Genomic DNA, 27925 nt, shown 5'->3' on the forward strand with positions numbered 1-27925 from the left:
TTATAGGTCAGAAAACAGAGAAGAAGGTATCTGCCACCAAAAAGGTTCATTTTTGGATTTTTTTTTCATTGAAAAAATTAAGTGTTTTTAAATAGGTGTTTACCCATAGCCATATATCTTGCTGTCAGTTTGACATTACTGGTGATGTCTTGGCATTAAAGAGTGTGAAAGTGGTACAATCCCAGGAGACCACAGAGTATCATAAATTATTTTTCAGGGCAATTGGGGCACTGTCGATTCTTGTCAAAAACATATCAAATCTAAACAACCAATTTGTACCAGAAACAAATGTCAACAAACTCACCCATCTCTATTTATCATCCTTCTGTGATGTATCTTTATTATTACATATTTAATAAAAAATACTGTGTCGCAGTTTGCACCATGAAGCCATTTTGACCAAGATATACTTAAATAATTCCTGCATTCTACTATATTTTTATGTGGTTTTAAGCCATGCTATTTACAGCATTTCCACTTTCCCTTTCTGCCACAATGATCCATCATATGGCCATATGTTGCTGGGAAATAATTTTTCACTGCTGCAGTCAGAGCTTTGTTACAACTGGTGGTTTAGATTTAATGCTTATGAAATTACATATGAAAACCATTAAGAGAGGCTTGAGTACTTAGAACATGAGTATATTACTTTGAAATATCATACAGCATATTGTAAAATCAATATAAGTGAACCAACTTAAACTTTGTTCCCTCTATCCTCGTTGCGGAAATTGCTTTTGAGATGTTGTTTATAGGTTATATCTCTAGGAGATTTAATGTCATATTTTGTGAGAATATAGAGAGAGAAAAATCACTAAAATAAAGTGACCTAAATGGGAGAAAATGCTCAAAAACCTTAAATACTGTAGCGTGTTTATAACCGGGGGAGCAATTCCTCCGCATGTGATCCGTTGCTAGCGGCAATCCCCAGCAAAAAATGCATACAATGGAGGATGTCAGCAGCGGACCACATGCACCACAAAGGCATCCTTCACAAGATGGAGTAGTGTGTGGATGAAAATATACAAATACCTAAATCGCTGCAAAAGGTGCACCACAACGATATGCAACTGACAATATTGGCTAATCCCTCAGGCTGATGTTAAAAACTGATACTTTAGCCAATGTATTCCAGTCAGGAACACAACTGACCCCTTTTGTACCACCATCAAGGTATCTCAGTGTGGCATGGGTCCTACCACTAGACTACCTATGGTGTGTGAACACGGTCAGAATGGTGCAAAGATCTAACTCACAGCCAAGCTCCCACATACCTCCATAGTGAAATCACTCATGCAGTGGGAGAAAGAATAGGGCTGCAAGCCCCACCTATAACAGGCCTGTTTTTCTGTTTCCCTGCAGCTCCCCTACAAGAGAGACCAAGTATTACAAGCTGCCCATTGAAATCATTGAGCTGTCCATGTAATACCTAGATATGCAAGTTCCACCAATGAAAGTGACACTCTGAAATGAGTTTCTGCCTTTGATTAACTAAGATTTCCATAATTGCATTTACTACTGAAAATGTAAAAAACTACTCTTAAATTCTAAAATATATTCTCTAAAATCTTGCAGTAGAGAAGATAGATGTTTCAGTTTATTTAATGATTTTCTGAGAACTCTCATAAAAGATTGAACCATGCTTTTTTGTTAAAAGCCAAATAATAGAACATAGAACGACTGCCACTACTTACCCCGCCAATTGTCAGAGCTGTTCTCTGGCTCAGATTGAATTATAGCATGTCTGATAATTTGTGCATTTGAAAACTGTTCAGCAGGCAGCCATTTTTCACTTTGCAGCCTTTGTGTTCAGAACAAGCTGTCAGCATGCCACACACTTCTCACATCCACAGATTGACAGTACTCTTCTCTCAACACACCCTGTTTCTGTTATTGGAGTTGCAGGAAAAAGAGCAAAGAAAAGTAAAGTGTCAACTGTGTTTTCACATCAATTTTGCAACCAGCTAAGACAATGTTATATTATCTGAGGTCAAAGGGGCAAAATAACAGAACTTGCACCACTGGTTCCTAATGTTTTTACATATAAGTTGAAGAGCTGGTAAGGCATAATGGTGCAAACATAATTGGCTATTATTGCACCTTGAGGACAAAGAAAAACAAATGGGAATGCTTAAAATTAAATATCCCTCCACCATTTTGATCAACAGAAGTTTATCATAATATTTGTTAGAATAGTGATGCATTTCTTCCAAGACGTTTGCTCATTATTTCATTTTCAAATATATACTCAAAGAGCACCTATCATCACAATCAACACTATTAAAAGAGTAATACTGCCTGGTATGGTTGAGCCTGATGAGTGAAATAAACCTTCTGTTATATACAGGCGCCGGCTTCGACATAACTTCGTTGGATCCACCGCTGCTAAATGTAAGACACTCCCTTGTTGTCATACATTTAGACCATTTTCTACACCTAAGCAAGAGGTAGAAAATGGTAAATGAGACGGGCCTGCTGGCCCATCCCCTTCCATGCCCACTTTTTTATACCTGGTGTGAGCCTGAAAAGGGTGGAGATTGAGTCACAAATTATGCCAGCAATATGCCTGATATAGGAGTATTTCTGTTTAATAAATGGCCACCATAATGCCCAAGTAATTCAAGAAAAAGTTGTTGAAACGGAATGAAACTTTATATGTGTGAATGTAATTATGATATATGTAAGTGATTACAATTTTAGAGCAAAAGGATACATTTACTGGCTGGACTTTGGTGTTGGACTCTTTTGGGGCTGTATTTTGTGCTGCAATGTGGTGTTAGGTTCTGCTGGGGCATTATATTGTGCTGCACTGTGGTATTTGGTTCTACTGCAGAACTATATACCAATGTGTAGAACAATATACTTCCCCTCAATGGTATTGCTGGTCCCATCTATGTGTGTTGTCCCCACCTAATTTTGTTGGCTCAACCTTTGATCAGTTTGGACTCACCTAAAACATGGGGCTGCTTAAAATGTATTTTTTTGAGGTCCACTTAAAATTCCAAGTTTTTCCCTGGAAAAACTTGCCCACAGATGTTGCAGCAGGGCCTGTAAATCCTGAATACTGATAGGTTGCTGAAGCTGGCATCCCATGTGGTCCCATAAATAATTGATTGGCCCTAAATCTGGAGCGTGAGCAGGCCAAGGAAGTGAGAAATCCTTGCTGTGTGTGCATTATCCTGCTAAAAAATGCTAGTTTGAAGCTATGCCGTGACATTTCTATCTGAATGCATTATTTTTTTCATCAATGTGTATACATAGGCCCTGTTTATATGAGAATCAAATGGGCAAATTAGTATCTGGCATTTACTTTTAAATTACTCAATAATTTAAATTGTTCCTACATACGACTTGAGTTTATTTGCAAAGTGAAGAATATTCTTTTGCGTGGTTTTCCTGTTTGCCTAAGTTTTGTCAAATGCATTACATAAACTATTTGGCGAAATCACACTTGCGAGATGACTGCTTTTACTGCTCCCTCTTGCAAAACTGTTGGAGCAGAAAGTCATTATTTTACACACACTGGTCTATGCTATAAACGTGTCATCTAGTTTTCATCATAGGTTCCTCAGTGCCCAGATCACTTTACCTCATTTGTATCCATATTGTAGACAAGACAATTTTAGCAGCAGCACAGAGCGTTGCACAACACTTGACTGCTTTTAGATGAGTGTAATTTGTTTCCATAAGATGGCTTCCATTTACAAAGCAACTGCACTAGACATGTGAAAATAACAAGGTATACTGTGAAATTTCTCTTTATTTAGGAATAAAGCACAGTTTCACATTGTATGATTATGACATTTACATTTATACACATATACAAATACTTTTTAGTCTTTGCTACACATTATATTTTGGATGTATATCGTATAACCTTATTGAAACCACTGGAAAATCTGAACTGATTAAACATCATTAAATGGGCTTTCCCACAGAATAAACTGATGGCATATGTCAAAGATATGCTACTACTTTCATGACTGGGGGAAGGGTCCATCTCTGGGACCCTCAGCGATCCTGAGAATGAAAGGGATGCAGCACTGGTTTAGTTCTGCATTCCCTTCTAAGTTTTCCCTGTACAGAAGCGTTCCTGGCCACCCGGCCAAGTTCTGAAATACAGCCAACCCTATTCACTTCAATGGAGCTATACTGCAGTTCCTTATACAGTGAGTGGCCATAATGCTGTTTGCAGGGGAAAAACTTTTAAGTAAAACACAGAGCTACACCAGCGCTGCAGCCCCTTTGTTCTTGGGATCAGTGGGGGCCCCAAAGCTCGGAGTCCAACAAATCCAAGTGATATTACATCACTTTACAAAATGAGAATACTTTTTTAGTGTACAGGTGAAACTCGAAAAATTAGAATATTGTGCAAAGTTCATTTATTTCAGTAATGCAACTTAAAAGGTAATACTAACATATCAGAGACTCATTACATGCAAAGCGAGATATTTCAAGCCTTTATTTGTTATAATTTGGATGATTATGGCTTACAGCTTATGAAGCCCCAAAGTCACAATTTTGAGGTCCCCTATGCTCAGGGGGTATGGATTAATTAGCTGACTAGAGTGTGACACTTTGAGCCTAAAATATTCAACCTTTTCACATTTTAAGCTGCATTAATACAATTCCTTTTAATTTGCATTACTGAAATAAATGGACTTTTGCACAATATTCACATTTTTCGAGTTACCACCTCCTTACTTCATATACTTTTTGAGAGTGCTGCAGTTTTTTTAATTTTTATATTTGAAGGTTCTTGGGTCAGGTTCCCAGGTTTCCTCATGTTTGTGTGGTATTTTTGGAGCTGCTATACTGCTTTTATGCATCCTTTTATGTATCCCATTTTTTATATGTGGAAGCAGTTTTCTTACTCTAGCCAAATACCTTGGCATCTGCCCATTACCATATCTATCTTCGCTTTTGTCTAACAAATGAAGAAAAAAACTAAGACTGAATGATTTTATCTAGGGATGAGTAAAGTTATGAAAAATTGGATTCAGCTGCTCAAAGAAATTTCTGAAAAACTTGTGATAAATATCCATTACCTTGTGGAGTGGCCATTGCAGCCATCTTGATTGAAGACACAATGCAAAATCTCATAGTCACGCTAGTGTGGTGACATCAGACATCACCCTGCCTGATATTTTGGGCAGTATCTACAACCAATATGGCTGCAATGGCCACTCCACAAGGAAATGGGTGAGGTATGTTTTTTTTTAACCGCCATTTCAGTAAAAATAGATTAGTTACCACGAAGCTCTAGAAAATTCAGCTTTTCGGAAAATCAAATGTTTCCTGAAATTTGGATACAAAATTTGTTTGGCTTTGATTCGCTGAATACTAACTATACTGTACATAATGTACATAAAAAATACCCGATACTTAACTCAGTTGGAGCCTGTAACCTTTTAGCTGTTATTCAATGACTTTTCTCAGCTCAAATTTGACTACTAAATGACGCTAACCTAAGATCCAGACTTCAAGCCAACATAATAGGCTTTTAAGCAGCTGTTGAGTTTACATCGTAGCATAGAAAGATTGCCAGAAATATGTTTGACTTGCATTTACTTATTTTCACGTGTATTTGAATGAGCAGTCTGCACTCAATTACAATATACCAAGGCCACAGGATTTGAGAGTGAGGTTTGCTTTGCTAACAGAATGTTGAAAATATAATACTTGTTGCTTGATGTATGAGAGCTTTTTGGCTTGTCGCCATGTGAATAGTCAAGGCATCTTTTCTTACTCTGTTGCTGTGGAGCTTTGGCTTACTCTTAGGATCCCTGCAAGTGCCGGAAGACTGTTCTCTATGGATCACAAGCTATGCAGTCATAATAAACAGCACACCAAGACTTTTATGAGTCCCATTGAGCATTTGTTTCTAAAGTAGATATTAGCATGTATATTTCAATGACTTACAAGCCAGCCAGATGGGATAACAGATCAGAAATAGTTTTGTTGGCTGCCTGCCACCGTTTAGTGTGTTTTGATTTGTGCGGATAAGTAACCATTCTCCTTTTCCCTGTTTGCAAGAGTTTTCCTGTAAGGTTTGCAGGAAAGCTAATCCTTGGTTTCCTGTAAAGTGTGTGCTTGTTAAATAGATGTTGCTGCAATATGCCATGCTGACCCTGAATTGTAGAAGTTTATGACATCAAGCAAGCTCAATGGCTTGTACAGATTGACATTTGCTAGAATTACATAGAGTAAACTCCCACACAGAAAACAAGTCTTCCTTATGTTAGAAAGGGTTATTTGCTTTCTTACAAAAACCTTTCCATCTATATAATTCCATGATATGAGTTTATGAAAGTGACAATTATGACAGTATATGATTACTGGTATAAGTGATGGCTATATGCAAGATAATGAACATAATTGTATGAATAACAGCAGAAAATCTATAGCAAATATGATTTGTAACCAACGTTTCTTATACGTCAATGGGAGGAGGAAGATAATAATTGGGTAAAGTAAAGACCTTCATGAACCCTATTTACCATCCCACTCCCCCCCCCCCTCCACCATTTAGCATCTTAAAGGGGTTAAGCTACAAGGATGTACTGTGGGTCTATGTTGGCTGAAAGATGACTGCCAAGGCATAATGCTTCCTGAAAATGAACCAATATCTCTGGTGCCAGAACAATTACATCAATAGTGTTGTTGGGACATCTAATTCTATGTTTATATAGTATTAAAGGGCATCTGTCAGCAGATTTGTATCTATGAAACTGGTTGCTGTTGCATGTGCACTTGGAAGCTGAAGGCATCTGTGTTGGTCTCATATTTATATGTTTGTTTTTGCTGAGAAAAATGATGTTTTAGTATATTAAAAAAAGCCTCTAGGAGCAACAGGGAGATTGATGTTACATCTAGACACTCTGCTCTCCCTGCAACTGCCTTACCCTCTGCACTTTGATTGACATGGCCAGGCATAACCACGATTACACTGCCTGGCCCTGACAAAGTGGAGGGGGCATGGCATTTGCAGTGACAGCAGAACCTCTAGACATAAAGACCACCATGCCCCATTGCTCTCAGAGGCTTATTTTCATATATTAAAACATAATTTTTCTCAGCCATGCAGGCAAATATGAACATGGGATACCTATACAGAGTATAGCGACCTTAACCAGCTGATTTTTTGGAGGAAATGGACAGCTGTCATATGTATTTGTGGATTTGCCAACTCTTCCCTAACATATATTTTTGGGTGAAAGAAGGGCACAGCATGCTGAATTTCAACACCCAATTCTTTTCTTTTCTGCCACCAAAGGAGCCTGCCAGTGGGTTACTCTTCTCTCCCAATCCCAAAGCATGTATGTGTAAGGCAGAATAATTATTGGCCATACAAATGTTTGGTTGACAACTATTGAAAGTGTAAGGGCACCTTTTTGTTGTTCGCTAAGAGTGGTTTTTGTTGGTGGAATCAAAGGCCATTATTGCTGGAACCTAAAGCCTAAGGCAATCTATATTAGTTGTACTTAACTATAATTTTAAAGTTTTATGGTTATTTTATTTATTTTTATTAGAGGGTTTCTTGCGGGGGAGGATTTCTTATGTTGTTGATACGAAAGGGAAAAAAAATAATGTCTCACTCAGCTGAACCACAGGGAATCACTTTATATTGTGTTAATTTGCTACAAAATTTTATTTTTCTCGACTATTCAACACTAGTTGTACAAAGAGCGAACAATGGTAGGATGCTGCCTTTTCTAACCTACAGAGCTTGTGTTTTCATGTTTTCCTTTTCCATTCACAGAACCCTCCAGCTGGGAAAATATAGTGTATACAATTCTCTGTGCCTTCAACTGACATTTCTCATAAATTGCAACAGAAACACTGTTATCAGCAGCTTAATAACAGCTCTACAGATCAAGTCTCAGCATGACACAGAAACTATGGTAACCACATTTTGCAGGCAGATAAAGGAGAAGGAAGGTTTAAGTAGAAAAGTAGCTGAAGCAAAATTGTAAATAGAGTCCAAATGACTTAACAGTTGATAAGGGTTTGATAGATTAATAGTATTGTTCTGAAAACCTCCACTATGCATCTGAACTATTACTTAAATCTATTAGACATTAGTCTTTGACACTCAAATATATTTTCCAAGTCCCTAAGTATGATTTTCTACTGTAAAATTGTCATCAGCTTCTGGATAGAACAAATATAAGTATATCTAAGTATATCTATGCTTGTAATGTAGCTAGCCCTATTATAATACTAGACTTGTGGGAGCAGAAAGCAATTGTTAATGGTCTTTTCATAGTATCTGAAAATTGCTGAAATGTAGGTTTCCTGCACCATTGCTACTGAACCTGTACGACACTTTTTTGTTATAAGTAAATGCTATAAAAATGGTTTATAGAGTAGGGGTGTAATATGGCCCTCTTCTCCCCTCTTAATATTTCTCATTTATAACTAGCTCAGGTCTAAGTGCAAGTGCTAAGTGCAATAGTTACCTATCCATTATAATAGAATTCCTATAGAAATAAAAAGACCAATAAAAATGTTTTATCTCTTTCGAAATGCCTATTTTTTAACATCTCTTAGACACCGGCATCACATAATATTGCTAAAATAGCCAAGCAAGTTCAAAGTCTTTGGCCCAATGCAATATTTGAGCTGATCAGTTGGATATACTGAGTGCTTCTGAGGTAGCACAAATAGATTTTCCAATGTGTCAGGAAATATCTTTGTAGGGATTTGATCCTTTCTTTTTCTTGGAAGGGTTCTGAAAACAGGAAGATATATAACCAAGCATAGGTTATACTTCGGAGATATCCAAACATTAACAGACAGTACACCCTTTAATGAGGTTGAAATAATACTCCTCATAATATTGACCAAGACATTTTTCTCTGTGTCAATAGAAGAGAACAGTCTGAAATATGCTCATCCACCAGAGAATGTTCCTGCACATCAATGCCTATCTTGTGTGTCTACCATATTTATCCAGTATGACTACATTCACTCATAAGACATAACATTAATATTCATTTAAACTAGTAAATTACACAATAGCTTATTTCTCATAAGATATGTTGTTGAGTGCAATTACCTTTGGCATGGCATGTTGACAGATGTTGATAACTTTCATAAAAACATGTTAGGATAAAAAGGACAGGTGTCCCCTGCCTTGAAAGGAAATAGAAGAATGTGTTGGGGGCAGGGGTTTGTGTTACAAGGAACATAATCAGAGCTACAGGAAAATCCTGATGGTTCCTGTATGACAATATTAAAGGACTGATAGGTATTTGGCCCATGCTATGTTTGGACAAAAACATATGGTGTATAAGCTATTCTACATGAGTATTATTTACAAAGGTAGTCAAACTTTTTTTTTTTTTTTATATATATAAATAATTGTATTTTCCAAAAAATAGAATAATGTATAACAATCTTATATTTCAATATTACAAAGCAATAAAGTGAAAGTGCATTAATAATTTCGCCTAAACCTATACTAAGTTTCCATTTTATTTATAAACCCTCCCTCCACCCCCCCCCTTTTTCTTTCCGCGGGGCTGCCGTGGCTGCATCTTTATCATTGTTATTATTTCCAGTTGCCAGTTACCCCCCCCTCTTCCCCTCAAAGCCGCCGCATCTACATCGACTGTCGTTATTTCCAGTTACCCCAGATCCGCTGCCAGATTGCCTTTTTTCCTGCTGTTTGGGCTAGGGTGTGTTCATACTGCCTAACTCTATTCATCCATTCCGACCATTCCTGAAAACTGGGGTATTTCATGGTGCCCCAGTGTTTCACAATTATTATTTTGGCTAGTGCGATGCCCCGAAGCCACAGTATCTGCTCTGTCAAACTTTAGTTGGCAGCATTGTTAAAGGTACCACCGTCTGTGAATCCTAATATCTATGCATCACCTGTAAAATTTATTAATTTAATATTTTATCTTTATATTTTTCAATACCTTAGACAAACCTTACCTTAGAGAAACAAGAGACGCCCTATTAAATGATGCTATGTCTTCTTGCAACTAAGTCAAGTTGAGAAAAATCCCTGCCCTCATGATCACTACTTTAGCTCCCTTACTTTCAGTGCTGAGAATCCAATAACACATCTATGTGAATGATAGGAGCAGCAGCTCTTTGCTTTCTTTAATTCACTATAGTTTTTGCCTTTTTGAAATTTGTTGGGCATTTCTGCTGATTGTACACAATTTGTCTGCATTACAATAGTTTTATCTCAAAGGTAAAATGTTGTTTAAGAAGGCTTGAAAAGGGCAACCTTTGCCTTTTCAGTTTGTCTCATTGCTTTTGTCAGTTAGCAAGGTTTTGTGTCAGTATGTTTATTGTATGTAAGAAACGATGTTGATATTTTTCCGTTACAGCTTTGTGGTTGTATTTTAGTGCTGTCAGGCATCCCTGATGAAGTGAGTAGCAAACTGCTTTTCCTAGCAAACTGCCACTTCACTTCCTCATGTGAAGCATGGAGATTAAAATCTACAAACTGACAAAATTATAGTTTGCTATGAGATATATATTTCAGATATGCGTGTGTATTATGCCAGGCTTGTAGAAAGCATTGAAAACACATAAGATGACACTGTGGGGAAGAGATAGAACACATTCTGAGAACCTGTTCTCTTTGAAGCTTTTTTTGGTGTGTAATGGAGTGGAAGTGATGCTTATTTTTTCTAAGCCAGCCAAGAAAGATAGCATTAATATTTTTATAAGTATATTGGCTTCTTTACTTGTATTGCATGGATGCCTGTCTGCATTGAGACTATTTCTCTATGTACATGCAAACACGCTGTACTTTATTTCCCATCAGATTTCATAACCATAGAATTATAAAGTGTTTTTGTCTAGTAATACATTTCCTCATATACATGTTTTTGCAAATGTTCGCAATGTAGAAGCCCCAAGAGATACTTTGACACTGATGACATCCAATAGATTAAAACATCTGTTTGGAAGTGTGTTTCTTGCGGTGACCCTCTAATCCAAAGCTGGTTGAAGGCAATCTATGAGTTGATTAAAAATGACACTGAGGGGTAGAAAAGGGATTTTAATGTGTGACTGAACGACCTCCAACCACGACTTGTTGCAGCCACAATATGGACGTTAAAATTGTGGCCAGTCTAATAGTTCTACATGCATTTGTTGGAGGCATATCTCCCATGAGAATAAAATGATATGCCAATTCTTCTTCTAAAAGTAGGCATACTATATGAGATAGTGGGCTGATCCCAATAAAAATTGGAGGTTTCAGCCAACTTTATGATTACATTTATTGGCACCTTTAATGAGATGTATAGAGATGAGCGAAGTGTTGAAAAATCTGATTTGGCAGCTTCGCCGAAGTTTGACAAGAAATTCATTACAAATTAATTTGTCATGAATTGCAATGTTAAGGCCTCATTCAGCCTATCAATCAATGGGACCATTTTTAACGGCCACTTAAGACAGGATTGCACCCGTCTAGCGGCCGGTAAAACGGTAATACGGTAGTGGAATATGGCCTTTTGGGCGGCAGTCTGCTCATCTTGTCATCGTCACCATGTGATCACATGGGGAGTGCATGATGACGCTCAGCGCAGGTCCTTCACCAGGTCTTTTTTTTTATCAAGAAAAGAGCTGACTGACTCTCTGCAAGCAAGTGGATGAGGTTTTTTTTTTTCTGTTCTTTCTACGACAACTTCAGACGCTATTTTAGGGAAAATTTGTTCTTACCACAAAGCACTAGGAAATTCGGCTTCGTTTAGAACCAAATTTTTCCTAAAATTCGGTCCGAATTCCACTTCGGATGCTTCACTTCGCTCAACATTAGTGATGTGCCTTTGTTAAAGAGCTACTTAAAACTAAAACATAAGCTTAACTAAAAAATATCAGGGACGTTACCCTCACAACTTATTGAGAATGCTTCAATGAAGAAACATAAACATCTTAACAACATGTTGTCAGCGCATCTAGTTAATATGTATTTAGCTTGGAAAGCAACAGCTTTCTTATGTCTTAAGCTCTTTTGCCATTTGTTTTACAAAGAAAACCATTTATATGAGAAGAATGCTGGCATGCATGCAGCTGCACTAATCTGCAGTTGATTGAATAAGGCAGGATATTGTTCTTATGGTCACATCTTATTTTATCCATTTTGAAAAGAAAGCAAAGCAATGGAAAAATATTTACCGTGGGAAGAATATTTAGAAGCTTTGATGCTGTAGGATAATATCACTCGTATAGGCACTGCTTGTAGGTGTATAACTTTGAGTTGCTTTCAAATGATATTTTAATTTTTGGTGTATATTTACTGCTCTAAGGCTCCTTTGGATTCAGATTTATAGGAATTACATGATGAATAGTGCCTGAAAGAAATCGTTTTGATTTCCAGGAACATTAAAGAAGACTTTATCTCTCTTGGCACTTTCCAATATGAAAATCCTTTGAGATTCTGCCAATTTTTATACTGGAAAGTATTCAGTAAATGTCATATCTGTAGGGTAGAGAAGGAGAAATGTGAAGATATCTGTAATTACATATGTATTAAAATGAGGCTTAATATACTTAATTCATGAAGCATGAGTATATTTTCGCAATTTATGTTATAGCTTTTGGATGTATCCCATCTCTATTTTCGGTTTATGTTATGCACTTAATGGCTATGCACTTGGTAAATGCTGCACTTTCTTCCAAAATTGTAGATGTAGATGCTACATTTAACATGCCCATGTGTAGTATGCATGATGAGTTTTACCTTAGAAATGTTACTGTGGTTGTCTTTGTAAGACCAGATTTTACTAACCTGTGTAAGGTTTTACTCTTCCATATGCTTGCATTTTGCACATACTCTTCACTATCTGTTAAACTTGTCTTCTATCACCTAAAAGAAACACTAGTTCTTAAAGAAATGGTCTAGGTATATAATTTACATGTTCACCTTTTTTTAAGTGCATATTTCAATACTGATAAATCTAGAACATAGTAACCTATTGTTCCATTCAAAGCAGAGTAGGAAAAGTCTAAAAACATTTATTCTCCACAATAAATTTTTGGAGCTGTCTTAACTTCATCCAAGAAAAGGGGAATAACTTCTGAATAGAATCCTATAGTTTTAGTTAGGCCTAATGGGTCAAGGCTTTAAAAACTGTCAAATGGCTTGATTGATTGGCATCTACACATCAGTCCCTAGAGCCAAGCAATAATGCTCTTGTTTTCTTTCTGAGAGGATTTCATGTGCCACTCAGGGTTACAGATTATCCGCTGGAAAAGCCGATATTGTAGATAACACTGCATTATGGGTAGTAATTTAGACTGAAATAAGTGCTTGGAGTGCATCTGTCAGATGAGTTAGCATTACTTGCATTCCTACTTAAAAAACCACAAAAATTACTTTTGCACTTTGGTGTCAGAAAAATCTGTTCTTCAGATAATAAGATCTAACATATCTTTGGGTCAAGCACATTTCATTTCTCCCCTCTGACTCCTCTCGTTATGAAGTACACAGTATTTGTTTCCATTTCTAAAGAAGACAAACTATAATTTTAGGCTTTTGTAGATACTGCTTATGTCAAACCCACAAAGATATATTATTATTACTTTTTTTCCTGTTTTATAACTGCACTATGCATATCAATGCATAGAGACAGCTTTTGAGTGAACTGGTATGCTGGCAAAAATGGAAGCTTCATGTTGGTAATGTGTAGAAATAAGATATATTCAGCTGAAACTCCTTCATAAAATTGTGCTGATTAATGAAATGCCAAGTTAATTATCATGATTTATGTTGTGCATGACTTATTAATAATCCAGTCAGATATCTGTGCTGTTTCATCTGCAACCAGGGACTATAATAATCTTTCACCAACTCAATCTGCTGGGCTAGCATCCTTACCAGCGCAAGGAACTTGGCTAAGACAAGAGATATCTGTTAGCAGTAGAAATAGGGTAGAAGCTTATAGGCACACTGTATGCAGCAAATGAAGATATGATAATGCAATTTTTATATTGTAAATACAATTATCATGAACTATATATAATAAGGCATAAACCACTCTACACATCATGTCTTTGCAAACAATAGTGGAAAAAAAATGCAGACTAACCCATTACCCTTCTAATATTAATATGGAACCCTACAGCAGAGAATTACAGAATAATACATAGGCCTTTTTGATATGCATGTGATATCTTTGGAGATTGGCAAAAGTAAAGTCTTCCAAAGGCAATAACTGCACTGATCTCTGTTCTCTGCTATTGAATTAATTAATAGGAGGTACTCCATAGTGAGGACTCTTCTCTTATCAGCTTAATATGCATATTAAGTGGGGGGGGGGGGGGGCACACCTTCCTGATGGAAATGCCCCTTTAAGGTATATTAAGTGTATTTTGAAATTTACCATAGATGGCTAGCTTATATATTATTATTATTATTATTATTATTATTAAAGCTACATAAATAACAGGATGCTATAGTAATGAAAAAGTATAAAACACAAATAAGTTAGTACAATAAATGTGAACTCACAGCGACAGATTGATAAAGAGGGAGAAAGGACCTTGTCCATGAGGGCTTACAATATGCAAGGGATGGGAATATACTTTAAGGGATATTAACTCGAACTCATGTTACTACTTCGTAGTATAATTTTTATTTTCTTTGCTTCAGGAGACCTCAGTTAGTCACACTCCATTAGTATTGTTTACAGAATAGAACTAGTACCTAAGCATGGCAGTAAAATATTTGCTGCAGATTTTTTCTTTCCAGATAAGGAGGTCTGGAATGTAGGAAAGGGGCTTCTTGACATGGCAGCTTTTACAGGGTTTTATTGTGAGAAAACAAAAGCAAAGTGGAAAGAAAGAAAACATTGGAGATATACTGCAAAGATTTTATTGTAGTTTTTCTAAATTGATGGTATGTGATAAGAAGGCACATCTATAGAGAGACAAGCCCATGTTTTTAATGTGCAGTGTTATTTGCTTTATTCTGTTTGTATTTTGTCTTATACTGCTTTGTTAGTATTTAAACCTGCCACAAATCTGTTTCTACAGAGGAGCCCAGCTGCTTGCTGGGAGGAATTTGAGTACACAGGCCTGTAAAGGACATTCTCACGCAATTCCTAAGTGGTTAAGATTTCTCAGTAACGTGTTACATACAGAATTACCTTAAGTATGAAATTGAAGTAACATTGCTTAATGTGTTAATAGTAGGCTAAAAGCGTAGAACAAAATAGGCAATGAATGCCTTGCTTAAGGGCCTATGAATTACGACAAATCAAAACAGTAAAGAAATAATGGACGGAAATTTTGCTAGCAGTGCTGCCTTTAGGAACTAGGTGAGGCAGTAATGATCAAGCCATGAATCACAGGGTTTGTTAGACAGAAGCAGTAAATCCCTTTGAACAAAAGAATCAATTGGCTCAACCAGCTTGTCTTTTTCTTTACCTCCAGAAAAATGAAGAACATTTCATTTTACTTTTTTCTCACCCAATGAAAAGAAAAGAAAATGGTGAAATATAACCCAGATTCTGTTGTTCAAGCTGCTTGGTGATAAGAAATATATTTATTTTTATTTTTCATACCAGAAATCTATTTCTTTGGTTGCCATCTAAGCAGCTGAATTGAATTGTATTGTAATCAATTTTACCTCTTAATTACACTCATATTATCTAGTAACGAGGCTGCTAGGCTTCATTGCAAACATTTTTTGGAAAGTAATAGTATTTTCATATTATGTAATACCACTTTTAGTGGCGCTACTAAAACCAGACAATTTGGAATTTTTAATGGCTTTCTAATGCTTAGAATTCCCTTGAGAGGCCATATGCTGTATCCCTTTGAGGATTCACAAGAAATGATAACCTCCTTCCATGACTAGTAAGACATTTGTGTACAAAAGGTTTACTTTCTGCCCTACAGTGATTACAATCTGGAATACTCATTCACTTCCTCCATTAGACTATCTCTGAGAGAAGATACCATTGAGTAGCTGCTAAAGTATGACATTTATGTAAAAGTATAGGTCGGGGGGGGGGGGGGGGTTAATATTGTATGTTGAAACAGTGTTGGTAAATTATGCTATTGATGCATTTACTTTAAAAATGTATTAACTATATTTAATCTGTTGGCAATATGTATGTACCTTCTCCATGTGATACAAGTGTGTTTTTTTTATGTTAGCTGCAAATTACATTTATTTGAAATTTCCCCTCCAAGATTCCAAATCAAAGAAAATGCAATTCTTTAAAATCTATAAGACATCCAATAGGCTACATATTTTCAATTCTAAGGATTCCATTTTCTGTTCATATTTCACAATGCTTTTAAACCTTTGTAAGGCGTAAGGCAAGCTTTTGTTGCCACCCCCATGTTCTGTTGCACTGAATTCCACTTAAATACCTAACTGGGAATGATCATTTTTAGTAAATGCAATTGAAGCTCTTTACAGAATTACTTATTAGAAGCCTTTATGATTTAGCAAGGTCTCAGCTGGCTGCCAGCAGAGGTTTAGGAATGTGTTCTCTAGGGCCTGGTAGCAAAAGATGAAAAGGACCCAGAGCTGGCAAAAAAGCAAATAAAAAATGCTTTGACTTTAACTAAAACATCATAATTTATGAGACTGCTTTAACACTCTCCAGCACAGCATGAATAGATAACAGCTTTTGCTTTAGCACAGAATATTTGCTGCTTTTCAACGTGTCCCTTTTATGCTGAGCTCCAAATGTCTTTCTTTTCAAACATGAACATTTAATGTCTCATTGTTGCAATAATATAAGTATTCTGATTGTAGCTCTGATCTTTTTCACAGCAAAGCAGGGTTGGTGAGGGGAGATAATTTAGTCGGTAATATATAGAAGACTATTTCTTCTTTCCAAATAGATCAGGCAGATCTATAAAAAAAATAGCCAGCCTTAGTATATGGAGTAGAGGTGAGCTAAGCTATATAGATACATTTCTATGCTTTCAGTAAAGAACACCTTTCCTATTGTATGCATGTTTACTGCATACAGAGAAATGGTGAAATGTGGTCCTGTAATGTGACTGTCTTGGGAAAGCCACTCATTACTGACCACATACAAATAGCTGTTGCCTTCCGACTACTTTTCTACATGTTGTTTAGTGCTGGTGTAACTTTCAGTACAGTAGAGGAGATTTACAAAAAAAGCACAAGAATTCTGATGTAGTTTATACCAATATTATCCTTTGTACATGTTTTGAATCACATTTAATAAGTGTTTTAGATTTTGTTTTACTTTAATGGCAAGGGGGAGTCGCCTAGAGGGAAAGGCTATTTCTTAGTGGAAAGGTGACATGGCCTAATATGCATCAATATGCACCAAAAAAAATGCCAAAATCTTTGGCGTAATATTCTGTCATAAAGTAAGCCAACCAATATGTAGTATAAACCTATACAAGAAAGGTTAAATTGGAGCCAGATTTACAATCCAGCATCAGCCCATTTTTAGACTATCAAACCTAAAGGTGCCCATACACATTCAATGTTTGGCAGCCTTTTGGCTGACAGCTATGTCTCCCGACTTCCTCATACACACATGGTCAGTTTGCCCAAGTTTGCATGTTTTTTCAATGGGGAGAGACAAGGAAGCTGGTTCCACAGTCCTTTGATGGCAGGTTATCTTTGTCCAATCCTTCTCTACCGCAACATCAGCTGTTGAGAGAGAGTTGGAACCTCTGAATACACGTTAGATTTTTGTTTGGCCCAGCTGAAAATAACAGGTTCACTTGACAATACTTATGTGTTTGTGGGACCTCCTATTTATACTGTCTAAAAATTGGGTTGGCTTAATAAAACTGCCTAGAAATGTGTTGTCAATGCTGGAAAACAATCAAATAAAACATTGCCATTAAGCAGGTCCCTGCAGCATATTATGTGAAAGAGCTTGGAGTATTTCACCATGGCTTTCAGGCTTTTAGGAGAGAATAACAATGTGATGTGTATTTGATCAGTCCCTTTGTTGAAGAATTAGAAGTGCACAGGAGTGGCTCTCAGCTATGAATACACATCAGATGTGTAAACCACTTTGCTCATGTTTCAAGTGGATCAGATTGTGAAAGCAGTTTCTTGGCAGTAACTTTGACTTCCAGATAATACAAATTTTCAAAAGTCCATTACAGATGAATAATAAAAAATAAAAACAGGCACTACATAATATCATGCTATACACATGATTCACTTCATAAGTATAGAAGTTATTTTCTTCCAGAGTCAAAACTTGGAGAGAAAAAAGAACCTTGTCCTAGCTCATAAAGTATTTATAAAAGTATATTTCTACAGAAAGCTATTAGTTCTTCTACTAGAAACTACATGGTTGACTTGAGCACAAGGCAATGCTTATATATTTAATTGCTTTGAAATTACTTTATTGTGGCCATGTTTTCTTAGTTGTGGTTCTCACTGCTAAAAGTTTTCCAAGCAAAATATATAACAATATAAAAGTAAAAATATATACAGGTTCTTAGCAGAGGATTTACTTCTAACTTCATCTTCATGTCAAAGTATTGGTGCACTTACCTGACAACCCTTAAATCTTACACCTAATAAAATTGAGAAAATATTCCACAACTATGTACTTTAGTAGTGATGCCAATAGAAGATGCCAAGTGTTTTTCTATAACATATGGTCAAGGTAAAAATATTGTCACAATCCTCTTCATTTTCAGTTCCATTGTAGAAGACACCATCATGACTTTCATTCACAATAGACATGACTGCTATGGACCTTTTCTTTTCAAATGGATCCCATTGACTTATAAGGATGCCAGTCATGTTTCTTTTTTGGGTTCAGTATGTTTGCTGGATGATTTATTTACTGAATCACACGTAGGACATTTTTCCACTTAGCATGTAAGTTATTAAATGGAAAATCTGATTCCATGTTTGTATAAAGAGTCTTAGGTGATACAGAAATATTGAAACATGGAAAAATCAAGTAATTACAAGCAGCTAGTCTGAGTGATAAGCTGAGGGCTCGGAAATATATTGCTTGTCTTAACGGACTTAAGGGACTGGGACTCAAGAGGAAACAATGTGAGCTTTTTTTTTTTTTACTTCTACAGCGAGGAACATAAAGCCATGTGTTCTTCCTCAGCAATACAGCAGAGATGCAAGAGATCTGGTTTGCTAGAAATGATATTTCTTTTCTTTTGCTATGTTTTGTTACATTATGTCAAGGTGTAAGTATTCAGCATCTGATGACATGTGTGCATAACAATATATGACATTAATTATATCAGTTTAATGAATAAATGCACTAATGCAGTTTAACCATTGGAGTAGAAAATTTGCTCCACAACCCCTTCCAATGTACATTTAGTCTGTTGCCATATACCAGCTTCTCTGCTACGATATGTTCTGACAGCATGAAAACCAGAAGTAAATTATGTTCAATGTTTCCACTGACAATATTATCTCTCAGTGTATCTCTCTACTTCCCTTAATATTGAGCTACATGTAAAGAGTCCTGTTCTTTAGCCACCAAGTCACATTGCCTATTGACACAATGTAATTCATTACATGTATGGAAGGGGATACCGTTACTATGGAAGCAAGGAAAAGGAAAGCAGCGAGAGATGCTTTTAGCTGACCAGTCAACTGGATATTGACCAACTGTCTTTTCATGAGGAAGAAATAGATGGTAGTGAATAAGCTTGAGTCTAGTTTTCCAAGAAGCTGAACGATTTTCCCAAATCAATACAGCTCATCAGGCTTCAGAACAAAGGCTGCGGGGGATGTGACAGTGATTGAGGTGGTGATAGGTTCTTTTGTGTTTAAGAGCAGGCAGACACAGGGGAAAGCTAAGTCTGTGTTATGCTTTTCATTGCCTTCTCTGTGTGTTTCTTTCAGAGGAGGTCTTCAAAGATCTTGTTTTTTGTGTGTGCAAAGAATGTATAAAGGCAAGGACGATCTCCCCCCTCCCTTCCTTTGTATAAAACCTTGCAATGCAGCATACTTCATTGGCTACATACAAGCTCAGCCATCTCCTTGTGCAAAGACTAATATAATAAACCGCAATCATCTAGGCAATAGATATTCATAAACACCCCATTGACTGCCTTATTGTACATGTTATAAATGGCTATTTACAAATAATATGGGGAATTATACTGTTTAGCCCCTTCACTGCTTAAGGAGATGTAATTAATAAATGACGAATAAAGTCCTTTGTCTTGAGCCTCCTACAGTGCAAGCCTATCTAAACCAGTAATTTCTAGTCCTTTCAGTGATTTTAATCTGTGCTTAGTACATTAACACGAGAGCAATGTGTCTCAAAGGTTTATGACTATAGTAGCAGCAGCTCACTAGGGCATAAAGTGTTTCATTATGTTTCTCTTTGTCAGCTCTGCCCTATCTCCTGAGCTCCATTGCAGTACATTATTTGTTCAGATAAAGCCCAATGTTCAGGGTGACTAATCGTAGCACTGTGTTCCAGATGGTTTGATTACAGGATGTGGTTAAAATGACTCTTCAAACATTTGGCTCAGCAGTAGGGCTCTTAAAAATCTCATTGAAACTGTTTCTAGTCACCTGACACATATGTATATATTTTTTTTATTTCGACTTTTGCTTTTTTAACTGATAGCAGGGGTCCAGCCTTAAGATGTAAAATTAAAGAACTTTCGCTTCCAAAACATAGTAGACATCCTCAACAATACATTTACACCTTGGAAAATACCTTGGAAAATGGCTTTAATTTTTTTCCTGTATATTAATGTTTGTTTGTTTTTGTTAGTTTTTTTGTATAGCCTTCTCATATTACCTTTGTGTTTTGCATTGTATTAGATATCGGACCTAGCTTTAAAACATTCAGGTCTACAACATTTTCTAAATTTGTCTTGCTATGCGTGAGCGCTGCCGTTTTGATTTATTGTTTTACAAAGTGCCTTTGAGGGATGAAAAGGTTAATTTGATGCATTTGCTTGCAAGATTTACTATTGATCAAAACATCACCCTTCCTTTACTCTGTTTTCTATAGTGTAAGGAACCCATTTTTTTTATTTTTTTGGTGAAAAGGTAAAGCAAATTACAAATTAAATGAAATCATAGGTAGTTAAATGAAATCTATAAAAAAAAATAATAATTCATAACGTTATGGTTCTTTATGGTTCTTTTAATTGCCTTGTATTCTATTTCCTATACTGAGATTAGTGGAACAAGTTTCTTAAACTCTGATTTTGGACTGATTCGGCCAAATTAGATTTGGATCTGAATAATTTTAACCTAACTCAAAAGTGCTCTGATTATCTTGAAAATTTCTCACTCTCCTTGATGCTCTTGAACTCAATCACACAAACTTCAGGTTTGGTAGAATCAGAACTTTCCAACTTTTAAATTCACTAATTTCTAATAGTGATACTAGCAGAAGCCTTTTCCGTCAGGCTGCTGGAGAAGGCTGCCGCTAGTGTGAAACTAGCCTTAAACACTGATGTAATTGAGAGTCAAAGCCATACAATATGCCTTCAGTACATTTTTAGTTTCTATAGAAAAGTGTATGGATTAGACACTCTCTGTTCTAAAGATTTGCTGAAAGGAACTGTATAAGCTACAGGAGGAAAGCTCTGTTATTACAAGCACCAGAATGTTATCAAGATATTTGACAAGCTATGATCATTGCTTGGACTGGACATCTGTGACATAGATATGCTTTTACCGTTTTTCACACCTGGATTCCTCTTGTTAAGCAATTATCACTTATCATTCATGTCCTACAAGATCATTTAAGGTTTATCAAGCTTAGAATGCAACATTACATTTTGAGCACTATCAGCAGTATCTATCTATCTATCTAACCATCATCAAGGTGGCCTTTACAAAATTCAGCTCAAATCTACTGAGAAATCTGCTTACTGAGATGCCTTTAGCTAGGTTTCTATTATGTTGAGAATATCAAATGTTTCTGAACAGTGGCAACTGTCAATTTTTCCTCCCTAACCATAACCTGATATGTCTGTTATTTGAGTGTTTAATGAAAGTCTTCTGCTGGACATAAACATGAGATTTTTTTTGTAGATCCCTTTTTCCAATGGGAACCACCTTATGGTCACCCACATTACTTATCAAGGGAAACAAGCATCCATTTCAACTCCTCTGATCCTCTGAATTACTTGGAGATATGACTAGTAGTCATTTATCTCACACCCAATATGCATGCTCCTCTGAGTGTGAATATTTATAGGGAGTCAATATATTGTATGAATAAGAGCTGACTTTGGTATTCCTTTGTTGCCGTGGTATACAGCACATGACTGAACTGTTTTATCTGTATTACAAATGCTTCTATACAATATCTTAGAACTACAGTATTGCGTAGTCTTTTATAGATAGAACTGGCATTAACTTTTTGAAATTTTGTACATTTACCAGTCTTAATCTTTAGTTGAGGCAATACTTTTTACATTGTAAAGATTATAAGGATTAAAGTACATGACAAAATTTAGGTCCAAAAAATGTACCTAACATTTGTGTGTTTTGTTGCTGAGGCTTTAGTTGCAGATCTCAGTCCAAGAAGTCACACAAAATTGGTTGCAGCAAACACTGACCAATCTCTGGATGGCTTATGCTGAGAATGTTGAACCCCTCAGGGAAAAGGAAATAATAAAAGCCTTTTACTAAGGATTTAGTTTAAGTATTTGTGCAAGCTTTCTGTTTTATATTAGGCCTTAAATGCTGTGCTTGTTGTGTCTTTTATGTTTTCTTTCAAGCGATTTTCACTATACATATGGGCTAGATCAGAGACTTTGTAACACAGCTATCCGTTTTACTCTATGGAGTTCAAAATTCATAAGGCGTGTTCCTGGGCTATAAATATAAAGGGGTTGGTGGTGGTTTAAAGACACTCTAGGTCCTGAACCATTTTATCTGGAAAGCAGCTGTTCTAGACAGTGAACAACAACTTTGCACTTTGAGATGAAAATGTTCTATTTATTCTCAGTCACCTCTAAAGGTTTGCTGCAATTTTCACACAGCAGTTACAAAAACTCTAAAGAATGGAAGGACAGTGGCTATGTACTGATACTTTCACAATATAAATAGGTGTTACATTACAGATTAGAGGACACGATAAAGGTGTTTCATATTTGTGCTGTTTTGTGTGATTTTAACACAAAACATAGAACTACTGCAGGCTATTTATATGGCGTATTTGCCTAAGAAAGAAATGTATGGTTCTATATAGTTTTAGCACAAATATCATTATTTCCTTGTATTATTATGTAGTTCATTTAATTAGGTAATGTAGGCTTTTGTACGGAAAGCTGAAATAAAATGAGCCCAAATGAGACATGCTATATGACATAAAGACCAAAACAAAAATGTCTCTCAGCAATTACAGTTGTTCTTTATTACTTCAATTGTATGCAAAGATTTAATGCTCTGTTTTTCTTTTTGACATATGTCTGTCCAGTAAAAATCACTATGAACACAAACATATATCTCAGGTGAAGTTCCTAACATATACATTGGACAAAGAGTCCAAAATTAATGTGAACAAAGCCTCATGGTGCATTTAGGCGAACCAAGGAATATGGTAATTATCAAGAAGGGACCATTCCTTCCAGATAATTGCCTGTTCATCATTGGAGGTAAAGAGCTACATTTACATGCAGTGATCAACTTCACTGTATGGAGAGGAATGATGGCTACTGCCATTGTTCATCCTCATACAAATTCATTGTTTCGAGGCAGCAGATCACTGTTTACACTGCAGAAACAATGATTTAATGTGCTGTATGAAAGCTCATTTCACCTGATGAATGCATGTTTTACTCATTCATTGGGTGATCAGCAATATATTTACATGGGCAGAATATCGAGAATGAGTGTTTGTAGTAGCATTTGTTCCCTATAATCTACCCAACAATTGTGTGGTATAAATCAATCATTACACTGATGAAGATGAAATCTTGTTGACAAAGTATAATGTTTGCAAGCTATGATGAGTACTCATATATAGTTACTGTATGTACAAAAGACACTATTGTTAAATGCTTATAAGCCACTGATATAAAAACTAATTCAAAGAAGAACTGGAGGTATTGGCCATAAAGGCCAAAGTCCTGCCTCTATTTTATGTCTGCAGAAGTTTTCATTGATGAAGCCTAATAGGTTTTTCCCCCGAGAAAACTTTATCTAATGATTGAGCATTTTTCAGCATGCATATTTTTTAAACGTTGGAACAATTAAATTCTTTATATACTATTGTTATACATACAGTATATTATAGTTACAGTTATAGTTATAGTTTTCTCTCTATAACGCACCTAGAATTCATTTTTATGTGGGCTGAAAGCCTGCTAAAAGCAGGACATTATTACCTGTGATTTTTCATGTTAAAAGAGGATTTAGATTGTGCTATTTTATTGTTACATGAAAGCAATTATGTGTAATAATAGTAACACTAAAAAGTAGTGTTTTACAGCAGGACATGGCAGAAATATTTCCTGCTGTCAATTCTATCTTGATTGTGCATACAAATATACAGTTTCCTGTGGGTTTTAAACTGAGGTTGCTAAAACCAAAAAAAGGAAGCAAGCCAACCACAGCGATTAAAACATATTTAGCCGAATCTCTAAATGTGCTCTAAAACTGACAAAATACACAAACTTCATACATTTTCTTTCCACTTGCAGGTGTATTGGTTGTGAATGTCACATGGCGGAATAAGACATATGTTGGTACATTACTGGATTGCACAAAGCATGACTGGGCTCCACCAAGGTAAGCAGCCATCTATGAATAAAGCTTAATATTCTTTAAATTGAGCAACTTCTCGTGCTAAACATAATAAATAAATATATATATATATATATATATATATATATATATATAGTGACACAGTGAGGGGTTGTGTCTGGCAAAGCAGGTATTTTCCTCCCAGCATGTGCGTCTGGACTGGTTTCTAGCCAGGTGAGGTCAAATACCGGACCGGAGGTTAAGTGTCGGTCCAGGTTTTGGCAGCACCTGGCTGTCCTTAAAAAGTCAGCTGGGCTCAGCAGAGAGGTCTCTCTGTTTTGGGGATCTGAGGCTTTGTGCCGTGGTGGAGGGCTGAGAGCCGCACGCTGGGGAAACAGGCCCCCTAAAGCCTGCTGTGGACTACTGGAGGCAGAACTGCCAGAAAGGTGACTTGTGTTATATGAAATTTCCATTGTGTGTGAATTAACACCAAGACTGCAAAGTTACGTGCTGTTTTGTGCAATTGCCTGAAGTATGAGTAAACACTGATGATTTGAGTTAAGAACTTGTATTTTGCCTCTGTACTGCACCTGCTTACCCTATCTACCAGAGTGAAACCCCTATATATATATATATATATATATATATATATATATATAACATATTATTTTTTTTTTGCACTATGTGTTTAAGACTTGTTTAAAATAATTGGAACTATATCTAAACATGGATTTTTATATGTAGGTTCTGTGATTCACCAACAAGTGACCTTGAAATGCGTGGAGGTCGTGGCAGAGGGAAAAGAGCAAGGTCTGCAGCAACAGCAACAGCATCTGCCCCAGGCAATGAGACAAATATTGCAGAAGCAAGAGGACTTCAAAATAAGAACAGAGGTGGAGCAAATGGGAAAGGGAGACGTGGAAGTATTAATACAAGTGGACGCCGGACACCTCCAAATTGTGCCATTGAGGATATTAAAGCAAGTCCTTCGCCGGCTGGTAAAAGAAAAAATAGGCCTGCGATCGAGCTAGACCTGAATTCCAGTTCAGAGGACAATAAATCAGGGAAACGGGTTCGAACTAACTCACGTAGCATGCCAACTACCCCGCAGGGAAAAAATGATTCTTTTTTGGACCAAGGCTGCTCTTCCCCAGTTTTAATAGACTGTCCCCATCCAAATTGCAACAAAAAATACAAGCACATAAACGGACTTCGGTATCACCAGGCACATGCACATTTGGATTCAGACAACAAACTGGATTTTGAGCAAGACAGTGAGGATAAGGTTTCAGATTGTGAGGAAGCACTGAGCAATGTGGCACTTGAATCCAATGAATCAAGCACAAGTTTGGATCAATTAAAAGCGCCCGTGTCTCCTGGTTTACAAAGTGCTCCTGGTACACCAAAGGGCAAAAGAGAGTTGGCAAACAATTGCACCAATCAAATTAGCAATTCAAAAACTGTCAAAAACTCTGGAAAAAAGAAAGGATTAAATGTGGAACTTAATAACCTTCCTATTATTTCTAACATGTCAGTTACACTGGACAATTGTGCATTAGATGGCAGTCTTACTGTAGAAATGCCAAAACTGGAAGCTGAAGGAATAATTGATAAGAAAAATGAAAAGACGAAAAAATCAAGCAACTGCAAGGTTGATAAAAACCTTTCAAAACTAAAAACCACTCGGCCAATTGCTCCAGCACCAGCTCCCACACCTCCTCAATTAATCGCAATTCCTAGTGCAGCATTTACAAACACTACTACAGGCACAATACCAGGATTACCTTCTTTAACTACTGCTGTTGGCCAGGCAACACCAAAGAGCCCCCCATTAAAACCTATTCAACCAAAGCCGACAATTATGGGAGAGCCAAGCAGTGTAAATCCCTCTCTTACATCACTCAAGGACAAAAAGAAAAAGGAAAAGAGAAAATTAAAGGAGAAGGAAAGTAAAGATGCACTAAGTCCTCAAGAAGAATCTAAAGTTTGCAAAGCAGAGGATTTAAAAGGATCTCCCAAGGATTTATCTGGACATTTTTTAAAAGAGCATATTAATAAGAGTGATTCTCTTACTAATGGACTGCCAGAAACTCAAGAAAGCCGAATGGCTAGTATTAAAGCTGAAGCAGATAAAGTGTATACATTTACAGACAATGCACCAAGCCCGTCTATAGGAAGTGCCTCTAGGGTTGAGTGTAGCACTGTGATTAACGGACAATCTACTATTGCACCATTGCACGTCTTGACACAAAATGGTGGAGATAGTTCTACTACGAAGACAAACAGTCCAGCATACTCTGATATTTCAGATGCTGCTGATGATGGGGGCTCTGACAGTAGATCAGAAGGCATAAGGTCAAAGACTAGCTCTCCAACAGAGATTTTATGTAATAAGGACAATATTGTTAAGGGTCACACTACACCCATTTCACAATCATCTCAAGTAAATGAATCTCACTCTCCTTATTACCATGGTTATGATTCTTATTATTCACCACCTTATGTGCACTCGGGTCAGGCCACCACTCCAGTAAATGTAAATGGGATGACTACACAGGGTGGAAAAAGTAAAAAAGAGTCAGAGGAAGAAGTAGAGAAGAAAGAAAAGAATGAAAGCATAGATACTAAAAAGTCTGAAACAAACTCAAATAACTTGCCACCTCAGCATCAATCTGTTATCACACAACGTCATCCTGCACTAGCCCAGTCACTTTATTATGGACAGTATGCATATGGTCTCTACATGGACCAAAAGTCTCTAATTGCATCAAATCCTGCCTATAGACAACAGTATGAGAAATATTACGAAGACCAGAGAATGGCTGAGCAAAAAATGGCACAAACAGGAAGGGAATGTGAGAGGAAACCTGAGAATTCCCCTAAGGAGCTAGTTAAAGAGGATATAAAGTTAAAGAATATACCATCAGCTACAATTTCAAAAGCACCTTCAACTCCAGAACAAGCTAAGGTAAATACAAAAATGTCCATTCTCAATAAAACAGAAGAGACTGTCAAAACCCAGATCCTACCAAACCATCAGCAAGTTCAGTGTGATAGCTTCAAGGCTAAACAAATGGAGAACCACCAGCTCATAAAAGAGGCAGTGGAAATGAAATCTGTTATGGACTCTATGAAACAAACTGGAGTGGATCCAACTGTAAGATATAAACAGGTAAAATCAAAATAAAGTCAATAGGTTTAGCAATTATGCATATTTTATATTTTATGGTTGCTTAAACTATTCATTGTCTTAAAGATTAAATTAAAAAAGCTTATAAT

General features: G+C 36.5%; 1 protein-coding gene across 4 annotated transcripts in view; it reads left to right on the top strand.

The window, feature by feature from the left end:
• Positions 1–27925, top strand: part of ZNF608 (zinc finger protein 608) — a 74039-nt gene that overhangs the window by 38316 nt on the left and 7798 nt on the right. For all 4 annotated transcript variants that reach the window (XM_044275873.1, XM_044275872.1, XM_044275875.1 and 1 more), the window contains 2 exons: positions 24604–24691; positions 25391–27818. In XM_044275873.1, the coding sequence (XP_044131808.1) occupies positions 24604–24691; positions 25391–27818 (2516 nt within the window). The remainder of the gene's footprint in view (positions 1–24603; positions 24692–25390; positions 27819–27925) is intronic.

This window comes from Bufo gargarizans, chromosome 1, assembly GCF_014858855.1.
Source record: "Bufo gargarizans isolate SCDJY-AF-19 chromosome 1, ASM1485885v1, whole genome shotgun sequence".
Taxonomy (NCBI): domain Eukaryota; kingdom Metazoa; phylum Chordata; class Amphibia; order Anura; family Bufonidae; genus Bufo; species Bufo gargarizans.